This window comes from Panthera tigris, chromosome D3 (assembly GCF_018350195.1).
Source record: "Panthera tigris isolate Pti1 chromosome D3, P.tigris_Pti1_mat1.1, whole genome shotgun sequence".
Lineage (NCBI taxonomy): Eukaryota > Metazoa > Chordata > Mammalia > Carnivora > Felidae > Panthera > Panthera tigris.
The window spans coordinates 40674696-40687262 of record NC_056671.1 but is presented as its reverse complement, the minus strand read 5'-3'; the positions used below and the strand labels follow the sequence as shown (position 1 = coordinate 40687262).

The 12567-nt window shown below is 39.2% G+C and overlaps 1 protein-coding gene across 11 annotated transcripts in view; it reads right to left on the bottom strand.

Moving 5' to 3' along the window:
• Positions 1-12567, bottom strand: part of MYOM1 (myomesin 1) — a 163426-nt gene that overhangs the window by 134108 nt on the left and 16751 nt on the right. For 7 of the 11 annotated variants that reach the window (XM_042962765.1, XM_042962769.1, XM_042962766.1 and 4 more), the window contains one exon: positions 479-804. In XM_042962765.1, coding sequence (XP_042818699.1) covers positions 479-804 — 326 coding nt within the window. Of the gene's footprint in view, positions 1-478; positions 805-5601; positions 5731-9613; positions 9632-12567 lie in introns of those variants that run through there. The other 4 variants (XM_015540792.2, XM_042962773.1, XM_007089491.3 and 1 more) reach the window with 2 other exon arrangements.

The following is a 12567-nucleotide window of genomic DNA, read 5'->3' as shown; positions in this document are numbered from 1 at the left end:
AATATCTGCTGCCTGAACAATAGCTCAGAATTGGTTCTCAGATATTGAAAAAGTAGAACACATCTCTGCTGTAGTTTGGGCGCCTGTGACCTGTGAATTTTAAATTCTATACTGGCTTCTCATCTAAGTAGAAACATTCTGAGGGCCAGGAAACCTGCTGTGAGTGTTGAAATGATATTTTCTGGCTCTGCTGCTGCTGAATGTTGAAATCAATCTGTGGCAAAACTTCTCTGCTTCTAGCAATATCACAGTTGGCAATGCAAGCAAGGCACGCCAGTGTGATTATAAAGTGTGAAATTCAAAGAGAATGTAAAGGGAAACAGGTAGACAGAAGTCCCAGGTCTCCCAAACACATGGCCTCACTCCACACCTGGTTTAAATGTAGGGCTGCCAGATTAAAAAGAAAGGGAAATGATGTAGGAGGGTTATTCAGAGAACGTGCCTTTGCCCTAAGGTTGGAAGGCTGCTTTTGACATACCCGTGGGAGTAGCCATAATCATAGGCTGAGGCTGTCTTCCGACTGGCTGCAGATGCATGGGTGGACGCAGTGGCCCGAGAGGCCTGCTGCTGGTACGAGGCAGCGGACGCCTGGCTGAAGGCCTCGGATTCCTGGCGGTGCGCGGCAGAGGACCGGCTGCTGTAGGCCGTGGAGCCGTGGGTGTAGATGGCAGAACTTTTCTTCTCCTGCTGGTAGTGGCTCATGGTGGTGCGAAGGTCCTTGTTGCGGTAGCTGCTGTCATAGTGCTGGTGGAGCTTCTGATAAAATGGCAAAGACATCGTGTGCCCCGGAGGGAACCAGGTAACCTATAAGAAAGTAGCAAATTTTGAGTGAATTATTAAGTAACAAGTGGGCACCTGGGTGGCTCAGTCAGTTAAGTGTTCAATTCTTCTTTTTTCTTTTTTAATATTTATTTATTTATTTTTGAGAGAGAGAGAGAGAGAGAGAGAGAGAGAGAGAGGAGAGAGAGAGAGAGAGAGAGTGGGGTAGGGGCAGAGAGAGAGGGAGAGAGAGAATCCCAAGCAAGCTCTGCACTGTCAGCACAGAACCCAATGTGGGGCTTGAACTCACAAATTCTGAGATCACCACCTGAGCCAAAACCAAGAGTCGGATGCTCAACTGACTGAGCCACCCAGGCACCCCTAAGTTTCTGATTCTTGATTTCGGCTCAGGTTATGATCTCACAGTTTCGTGAGTTCGAGCCCCATGTCAGGCTCTGTGCTGACTGTGCAGGGCCTGCTTGGGATTCTCTGTCTCCCTCTCTCTCCCTCTCTCTCTCTCTCTCAACATAAAAAAAAAAAAAGAAAAAGAAAAACAAAAGAAAGAAAGAAACAAGTCATCTAAACCAATATGCAAAAGTTAATACTCTTATCTTTTCCAAAGAGCAAATGGAAAATGATGTGAAGGTTAGCTTAACTGGTTACTCAGCAAACTTTCTACTTCATGGCCCACTTAAGCCCCCTCCTGCCATTAGGTCTTCTAATAGCGCAGGTTTCTTTTTGTTTGTTCGTTTTAATATCTAGGAGGTCTTTACAAAATTTCCCTACTCTGGCTATTTGCTTTTTCCTCAGGCCTTTCATAATATGTATTTCTAATTTTCTGGCATTTCATTCTGATGGGGGCTTCTACTGGGAGAATATGTGATGAGGAGAGCCTGTGTATAGTCAACGTGGTTTTCATTCAACAAACAATTACTGAGCACTTACTACGAGCCTGGTTCTGTTCCAGCACAAGAAATACACAGATGAACAAAATAAACAAAATCCCTGCTCTGATAACTTTATATAGGACCTTATATTCTATAGCAGGAGATAGCCGATAGAGAAAATAACTAAAATGTAAGGTAAACAGAATGTGTTAAATGCTACAGTCAAAAACAAAGGGGGAAAAAAACAAAGAGTTGGGATGCAATTTTAGACAGCCTCATTAGGGATAGCTTCTGAGCATGAGAGTGACATCTGAGCATGAGAATATCAGAGGAAGAGTGTTTAGATGGAAGACCATTGCAAAGACACGAGGGTGTGAGCGTGCCTGTTGTACTCCAGGAGTAGCAAATGGCAGTGAAGCTGCAAGGAGTGAGCAGGGTGCAAAGAGAGGTATAGGAGAGGATATGTTGGGGGTGGGGTGGGAGGGTAGACAGCGTAGGGCCCGAGAAGTGACTGCAAAGACTTTGTCTTTTACTCTGAAAGGGCAGAAAAACCATCAAAAGGTTACAAGCTGAGACTCATTGTGGTTGATATATAAATGATAGACTACTGAGAGACAAGAAGGAAAGCCAGGAGACCAATCAAAAGGCTGTTGTGGGGGTGTCTGCCTGGCTCAGTTGGTGGAGCGTGTGACTCTTCATCTTGGGGTTGTGGGTTCAAGCCCCACATTGGGTGGAGAGATTACTTAAAAATAAAACTTTTAAAAAAATAAAAATAAATTTTAAAAAAAGAAGGCTGTTATGAGCTACGTTGTATTCCCCCAGATTCATATGTTGAAGTCCCAACCACCAGTACTTCAGAATGTGACTACATTTGGAGATAGGGTCGTTACAGAGGAAATGAGGTTAAAATGAGATCATTGGGATGGGCCCTCAGTCAATATGACTGGTGTCTCTGTAAGAAGAGAAAGTTAGAACACAGACATGTACATATACAGAGGAAGACTCTGTGAAGAGGGACAAGAAGATCATCTATAAGGGGGGCCTCAAAACACAACAACTCTGCCCACACCTTGATCTCAGATTTCTAGCCTCCAGAATTGTGACAAGATACATTTCTGTTGTTTAAGCCACCCAGTCTATGGTACCTTGTTAGGGCAGCCCTAGCAAATGAATACAAAGGCCACTGCAATAGTCCAGGCTAGACATGAAGATGGTGGCAGTGGAAGTGTGAAAAGTGATCAGACTCTGCACGTGTTTTGAAGGTGGAACCAACAGCATTTGCTGAAAGTTCTGAATTAGGGTGTGAAACAAAGAGGAGTGAGAGACGATGCTGAGGTTTTTGCCTGAGTGACTGGAAGAATGAAGTTGTTGACTGAGATGGGCAGGAGTGTCATAAAGCACAGTTAGGGATGGAAGTACAGGAGATAGGTTTGAGATATACTACAACTGAGATACCTGCTAGATATCCAAGTGGAGAGGTTAAGGTGGACACATGACTTTGGGCCACGGGGTAAAGGTCCAGGATGGACACCTACCTTTGGGAATCAGCAACATATGGATGGTATGCAAAGCCAAAAAAATAGATCAGAATGATTATAAATGGAAAAAGAAGTTCTAGGACTGAACCTTGGAGTTTGCTTATATGATTGACCCTTGAACAATGGCAGGGTCCCGCCATTGGGACCCACTGGGTCCCTCCGCCCGCACCCAGACAGTGGAAAACCCACATATAAACTTTGACCCCCCCAAACTTAACTACTAATAGCCAACTGTTGACTAGAAGCCTTACTGATAATATACACAGTAGATAAACACATATTTTGCACATTATATGTATTATATACTGTATTATTACAATAAAGTCAGATAAAAGAAAATATTAAGGAATCAAAAAGAAAATAGATTTACAGTACTGTACTATATTTATCAAAAAAATGTTGTGTATAAGAGGGGCCATGCAGTTCAAACCCATGTTATTTAAGGGTCAACAGCATTATCCTGTAATGAGCTCTCTCAAATCCCATGAACACTTGAAAAAGGTACAGTGTCAAACCAGACAATTTGCTCCATTAAGAATATGAAGGCTTCTAGTCTTCTTGCACAAAGAAGTAAGAAAGTCAGCCATCAGTGTCGAAGGTTGCACTGTGAACTTCAGCTAACAGTTCAACTGACAGTCAAAGATAAGTCTGTGTAGCAGAGAGAGGGAGGCTTCACATTGTATGAGTTTTCTTAAATGCTGTGTCCACTGACAGGAGTTGTATCAGTCACACTGACAACGTTGGAGGAAGTAATAGTTTTATAGGAGTCCCTCCACCCATTTTTAATACTTTTGTGCATGTTCTGAAATGTGATTTGTAAATTTTACAAGTAAAAGTCGTTGTGAGGTAGTCAGTTTTTTCCAAATCTCTTTTTTGATTATTTTAAATGAGGAATGAATTCTTCTAAAGTTGCCATATTTTTTGTCAGGGTTAAATCAACTTTTTATTTAGACTCTTTTGTAAGTCAGCATGCATTCCCTAGGGAAGAAAATCCAGCAAACTCCACTCCAGAAATATTTATCTTGGGGCTCATGGAAGATATCAGTCTACATGGCATTTCCCAAGAGGAAAAAAATAGCTACTAGCAAGCAACTTTGCTTCGACCCTTAAATAGATTGCTATCTTCTGTTCTAAAACATACAGAATAATTACCATATGTAATGAATAATTATTAGATAAATTTTGATTTAAGAAGAATTAGAATATATTAATATAGAAATATGTTAGGCAGTTATAAAGATAATAGATACATTTCTTTAATGATGCATACTACATTGCAGCATGGCAAAGGTTGTTTAAAAGATGTCCAAACAAATGAATGACCTTCCTATGTATTAAGTTATAAGACAAGTTCATATAAGCTCAGGTGACTTGAAATGCTTACATTTTCACAAAGTAAAATCTTTAAATATTTTGCCCCAATTCTATTTTGTACTTCTTTATTTCTATTTTGCCCCAATTCTATTTTCTACTCTCTTTATTTCTATTTTGCCCTCAGTAGATTTATTTTTAATAGTACTTAACATTGCAGGCACATCCATAATGTATTACAAGTAAACAGGGCCTGGCTTGTAGTCGTCAGAGCTGGTTGCCTCTACTCTGACCTCTGGAACGAAGGTACAACTACCTTTGCTTCAAGTAAGTGAGGATTATCCCCAACACGTGACAGCTAGAGTATGCGGGGAGGAAAGATGGTTAAGACTGGCATTTTCTTTCTGAATATAATTTGGGAATTTGGGGAGAAATACTGATTACAAAATTAAAATCCTGAGATGATACTTTTGTGCAAGCGTTAGAGGCCCAAAGCTGATTAGAATCATTCACAGAAAGTGTGAACTTTAGGATCATCACGTGGGGATCTGTGTTGCTACTGAACTATGACTTAACCATTTTCGGGTCAGAAATATCATAATGCACTCTTACATTTGTCCACATGGCATTGACATAACAAAATCACTGAATTTGAAACTACGGACTTCTGAGTGAATTTACTTCCTCTTGGTCTAATTTGTAATCAGGGAATATTGTAGGCATGTGGAAAACAGAAAACATATTACTTGCTGTCATCTCATCCATTCCAGATTCCAACCAAACCACAGAACTATAACTTGGAAAGAGTACTTGGACTCACACTTACAGTTCCACCTGAGACAGATCTTATCTCCTTATAGTTCCAGGAACAGTAGCTTAACTTAAAAAGAACAGTGTGATGTGAGAGAATAGCTGTGCCAGCAGAAACTGGCACCCTGCTGCTTTTGTCTTCCCGCCCAGGGGCTCCACTTTCCTATTTCTCTGCTATTCTGACAGCTCTTTGAGCAAACCACTGAACTCACAAGATAGAAAGAAACCACATGCATGCAATTCTGTTAAGCACCTAAAATATCAAGTGCATTCTTCTGCCTCAGTGTCACACTTACCAGTTTGCAAAGGAGCGATGGTGGTGCACAAATGCTCCGAGGTGGCTGTGGAGCTGGACGAGAGAATGAAAAGCCCACGGAGGATGAATCCCAAAGAAAACGTGAAGAGGCAGGCCTAAAGACAGGACCCTGGGGACCAGTTCAAAAATAATGCATGTGGTCAGGCTGTAGAATGTCAGAGCCACACAGCCAGCCTTTTATGGCCAAGAAGGCAGACAAATATAGCAGCAAGTGGATGGGGCGGGTAGTCCTAACCAAGAGGAGGAGAGAGGCACTGGCAGGTAGCTGCCTCAGTCACGCACTTACATTAATGCCAGTCAATGGGCCTGTCCTGATTTCACCAAATGCAGGATTTTTATGAGGCTGGAAGAGCTATTTTCAATATGTCTTTTATGGCTGGATATTTAAAAGTGTAATGGAAAAAGGAGTTTGTGTTGTGAACTAAAAATAGGTGTGGTAATCTGATTCCCAAAATGGACTTCATGGAATTTTAATGCCAAGATATGGTTCTGGGTGTGCTGTTCGTAACACATGTACAGTACATTTAAAAGGCACAAGGTTTAAAAAGACCTTGAGGCTAACTAAAGGCAAAACACGTAAAAAATGGGTCCCATGTGGTGGCAACTTTGGCCTGACAATACACGGTCACTGTTTCTCTCATGCTTCAAAGTCACAGCTTCAGGCTTGAGTATTTGAATCCCTTTTTTCACTAATTAAAGCCTTTGAGAAGCAACACGTTTTTCTCTTTGCCAAAGTCACAGTAGGGTCAGTTTATCTAACCAGAGATTCTTTCTTTGTTTTTCAGACTATGTAACAAATTAACAGGTGGTAGAACCTGGTGGTTACAGTCTACATTTTGGATTCAGACTAGAGCTAGATTCCTGACCATCGATTCAACCTCAAGCAATTTATTTCTCCTTCCTAAGCTTCATTTTCCTTCTCTACAAAATATATCCAAATTATGAGAATGCCGTAGAGATTCAATGAGATAATGCATTTAACCCAGTGATTACCACGTAACAGTAAACATCAACTATTATTACTGATAGAAATAATTTGAAAGCTCATTGTTCATATTATATGTACTGAACTGGTTAAGCTCCAACATGATATTACAGTGATATCACCTCAAGTGAATACAGATCACTTGTAACTATAAAATATTAAACAGACCTAATATTGTAGTCTATAATTACTTTCTTGATGATAACTACAGTTAAAACTGAGACCCTGTGATAGGCACTTTATATACAGGACCTCATTTAATTCTCATAATTTCCTGCAAGCGAGGTATAATCAGCTTTACTATATAGCCAAGGAAATCAAGGTTTTGAAGGTAAAGTCATTTACCAAAGATCACCCAGCTATTAAATGACAAATGCAATTCATTTAATCCATAATTGGACTCCAAATCCCAGCACTTCTTGCCATGCATTGATGTATCCTCTAGTGACACTTCGTTTACAAGAAACTAGGTATTCTGTGAGTCTCTCTTACATTATGCTCTGCTTCTGAGCTATCCAAAGTATGTAAAAGAATGCATTCCATTTAGTCCTGATGCTGTTTCCTGGTAAAATTCAACTTGGCATTTCTTCGTCAACATATACCTCCTGTCAGTGTGCATATGGACATTTGAGCTATTTGGAATCCATATGAGAGTTTTCCAAGTTTCATGTTCCCCAAGCATCCATTTGTTCTCTAAACACCCAATATAGAATGGTAGTGGTTCTGATTTTTATCCACCAGGCATGAGAATGGTTCCCAGTGGGCTGTTTCTGTAGACAACATGTTTCAAATCTTCTCAAAACAGGAGGGAGAAAAATAAACAAAAATAAAATATACAAATCATAATACTAGATACTAGATGATATTTAATGACCATTTGCTATATGTCAGGCATTAATGCTAATTGCTTTACAGTATCTTATTTGAACACGCTGCATATACATAAAAACATTTTATGGATTATGAAGTTAAGATTTAGAGAGGTTAATATTCTTTTTTTTTTTTTTAAATGTTTTTAATGTTTATTTTTTGAGAGAGAGAGAGAGACAGAGCACAAGTTGGGGAGGGGCAGACAGAGAGGGAGACACAGAATTCGAAGCAAGCTTGGGGCTCTGAGCTGTCAGCACAGAGCTTGACACAGGGCTTGAACCCACAGATTGTGAGACCCTGACCTGAGCCAAAGTCAGACGCTCAACCGACTAAGCCACCCAGGCACCCCACCAAGAGGCTAATATTCTTAATATCACATAACTAGAATGTGACAGAGGATTTAAACTCAGTTCTGTTCTATACAGAGTGTAGTCTCCAAATTTCATACTACACTGCCTTTCAACAATTTAACTGTGTGTGTGTGTGTGTGTGTGTGTGTGTGTGTGTGTGTGTAGATAGAGCCATAGGCCAATAGTGTCCATCAGAAGGAAGACCCGTTACTAAAGAATTTGTTATATTTCCTGTGCAACAATTATTTATTACATCAAGATATACTGGCGACAAAATCAATACCTCAAAATATTTACAGAATTTTGATCCCACTTAAAAATACAAAATTAGAGAAGTCCACACACACTTTTGGAAAACTAAAATATTATCATTTATACACTGACACACTCAAGATCCCAGTGAAAGCCAAATAGTTTATTTCAAACAAATATATAGGATTTGACAAAACAGCATGAGCTAGAATCAACTTAGTTTATCAAGTGATCTTTCTGCTATAGCATCATCTGGATTCACCCTTTCCTGACAACATATTTATTTAAAATACAGCTATCCAGGAGCACCTGGATGGCTCAGTCAGTTAAGCATCCGACTCTTGATTTCAGCTCAGATCATGATCTCACAGCTGGTGAGCTCGAGCCCTGCATCAAGCTCTGCACTGACAGTGTGGAGACTGCTTGGAATTCTCCCCCCCTCCCCTCAATCTGTCTCTCTCAAAACAAACATGAAAAAATAACATATAGCTATCCAAATTACATACATACTACATAATTAAACTAAAATTAAAGAAGAAAAATTTAGCTGGTCTCATAAAACTCAATTATTGTGATTCAATCATGATTCCCTTATAGATGAAAAATCATCTTGTCAATTAGTCTGATATAATCATAAAGCCCTTATAGATGTGTAATTATTCTGAAAACTTAATGGAATGCTAACCAAGTATTAATTTAAATTTCCTAGGAAACCATCTAATGGAAATGGCTCTTTAAAAAGCAATGAACTATAAAAGTTTGAAAATTTAAAAAAATACTTGCTTCTAGAATCATGGGGTTTTTAAAAGCAATTTTAAAGTAGATATATTCTCTCTTCAAACTGACTTTTAAGAATATTAATATTTTGGGGGCACCTGGCTAGCTCAGTTGGAGAGCATGATCTGGGGGCTGTAAGTTTGAGCCCCATGTTGGGTATAGAGATTACTAAAATAAATAAATAAATAAATAAACAAATAGTATCAATCTTTTTAATATTGACATTTATTATATAGTATAATTATATACTTTTATGTATATTATATATTAATTACATTAATATTTATTAAAAATTAAGGGTGAAATGATGAGTTTAACTAATAGTAGTGTATCCTAAAAGCAAAAATAAATAGGGGAGCCTGGGTGGCTCAGTCGGTTGAGCGTCCAACTTCAGCTCAGATCATGATCTCACAGTCCATGAAGTCTGTGGGTTCGAGCCCCATGTTGGGCTCTGGGTTGACAGCTCAGAGCCTGGAGCCTACTTCAGATCCTGTGTCTCTCTCTCTGCGACCCTCCCCTGTTTACACTCTGTCTCTCTCTCTCTCAAAAATAAACGTTAAAAAAAATTAAAACAAAAAAAAGAGTCTCTCTTTCCCCTTCCTCTGCCCCTTCCAGCTTGCACTTTCACTCTCTCTCTCTCTCTCTCTCTCTCTCTCTCAAAAAAAAAAACAAAAAAAAAAACAAAAAAAAAAACAAAAAGATAAACCAAAAAAGTAATTAAAATAAATATTATTTAGAAATGAAATGTGAAGGGGTACCTGGGTGGCTCAGTAGGTTGAACCTCTGACTTCAGCTCAGGTCATGGTCTCACTGCTCATGGGTTCGAGCCCCACGTTGGGCTCTGTGCTGACAGCTTGGAGCCTGGAGCCTGCTTTCGATTCTGTGTCTCCCTCTCTCCCTGTTCCTCCCCTACTCATGCTCTGTCTCTGTCTCTCAAAAATAAATAAATGTTAAAAAAAAAATTTTTTTTTAAAGAAATTTAATGTGAACAAAACAAAAACTAAATTCCAACTGAAATCAAGAACTTTTTTTAAAGTTGCTAGTTGTAATTAACAAGTACAATGCATGCACCAACAGTATGGAAAAAGAAAGAGCATGTATTGAAAACCTACTACATCACACACTGTGCCATGACCCAGGATCCAGAGGTAACTTACTCATGTCCCCAAAGTAGCCACTGTGTAGTTGGGTAGACAGAGTCAGGTAGTTACTTAAAAATAATTGTGGTACCATGGCATAAGGTGATATCTGCCATTTTACCCTGTATAATTCACCAACTCTACTCCTACTTCCCTTCTTATGGACCCAAATACTATATAATGAGTATTAAGCATGTTCGCCCTTTGCTCCAGAGGTAGACATTTTCTTTATTATATTGGCTAGTAAGCATGCCTGCCTTTTTCCCCAGAGGGAAACACTCTTTCTATCTTCAAAGGCTATTCATTACACAGACATCCCTGAAAAGATAATCTGGAACAAATGGAAGCCTGGGCCTGCTTGCAAGGTATACAGAAACATGATGGACCCATGAAGAACTGCCTCCCAACAACTGACATACATTATTTTTGCAAAAACAATAACTTTTTCTTCTTCTTTTTTGTTTTTAAGTAGACTCCATGCCCAATGTGAGGCCTGAAGTCATGACCCTGAGATCAAGAGTTGCACACTCCACCAACTAAGCCAGCCAGGCACCCCTCTTCTTTGTTTTAAGTGAGAACCAAGCTAGGGGTGCCTGGGTGACTCAGTCGGTTAAGCCTCTAACTCTTGATTTCAGCTAAGGTCATGAGATTGAGCCCCACGTTGAGCCCCATAATGAACCCCACATCCGGTTCTGTGCTGGGTGTGGAGCCTGCTTGAGAGTCCCTCTCTCCCACTTTCCCTCCCCTGCTCACTCATGTACCATGCACATGCTCTCTCTTAAATAAATGAATGAATGAATGAATGAGAACCAGGCTAAAGAGGGAGAGATCTGAATCTCCAATTTCATTTTATTTTTGACAGTTTCAGAATAGTAAAATTTACATATCACAAAATTCACCCATTTTAAGAGTAAAGTTCACGGGGCGCCTGGTTGGCTCAGTCAGTTAAGCGGCCGACTTCGGCTCAGGTCATGATCTCGTGGTCTGTGAGTTTAAGCCCCGTGTCAGGCTCTGTGCTGACAGCTCAGAGCCTGGAGCCTGTTTCAGATTCTGTGTCTCCCTCTCTCTGACCCTCCCCCGTTCATGCTCTGTCTCTCTCTGTCTCAAAAATAAATAAACGTCAAAAAAAATTAAAAAAAAAAAAAAGTAAAGTTCAATGAGTTTTAGTAGATTTATATAGATGGGCAACCATCACCAAAATCCATTTTTAAAACACTTCCATCACCAGAAAAATTCCCTTATGCCAGTTTGTAGTTAAGCATTGATCCCATCCACAGCCTAAGCAACCACTGACCTGGATTTCTGTCTCTATAGTTTAGCCTTTCCTAGAAATGTCATACAAATGGGATCATATAATATGTAGTCCTTTATGTCTGTTTTTTTTTTTCTTAGCAAGATGTTTTTGAGATTCATCCATGTTGTTCCAAGATTTGGCAGCTTGTTTCTTTTTATTGCTGAGAAATATTTCACTGAAAGACATACCATATTTTGCTTATCCATTCATCAATTAATGGACTTCTCATTGTGTCCAGTTTTAGGCTATTGTGAATAATGCTGTCTTGAATTTTTAATATATTTGTCCTTATATAGTTAATCACACTTGGTCTCACAGATAACAAGTATCCAAACACTGACCAAAAAATATTGATATCTAACACTTACATAGTACTTACTATTTTCCCGGTGGTATTATAAATGGTTTATATGTATTAACTTCTTTATTCCTCAGAGCACTGTATGAGGTAGGTGCTATCATTATTATTATACACTTTCACTAATGAAAAAACTGAGGTACAGAGAAATTCAGTACCTTGCTCAAGTACATACAACTAAAAAGTGTTAGATATTGTGGTGATTATTTTACAATGTATGTGATTCAAGTTGTTATGCTGTACATTTAATTTTATTTTATTATTATTTTAAGTAGGCCCCACACCCAACATGGGGCTTTAACTCACACTCTTGAGATCAAGAATTGCACGCTCTACCAACTGACAGCCAGGTGTCCCTATGCTGTGCATTTTAAACTTCTGCATTGCTGAATGTCAATTATATCTCAATAAAACTGGGAGGAAAATGTTAAGAGTGAGGATTCAAATTCAGATAACCCAGGGGTGCCTGGTGGTTGAGCATCCAACTCTTGATCTTGGCTCAGGTCATGATCCTAGGGTTGTGGGATTGAGCCCCACATTGGGCTCTGTGCTGAGAACAGAGCCTGCTTAAAATTCTCTCGCTCTCTCTCCCCAGCTCATCATGTGCTCTTTCTCTCTAAGGAAAAAAAAATTTAAAATAAAATAAAAATCTTTAAAAAAAAAAAAAAGAAACTATGTTCAAATTCATAATCCAGATCCAGACCTCACCCACTTGTCAGTATACAACACTTGCTCGTAACTAAAACAATCCACTTGTGATAAAATTCTATAACTTCTTCTATTCTTTTATAACGTAGATACTAGTCTCACATTTGAGGCAGGCATATATCTTCAAGTATTAACTTGATTATATTCTTTGTTTTCTTCTCTCTCTTTCATACTCTGATAGTCCCTTCCCCTTTCTCTCCCAGTCCATGCTGA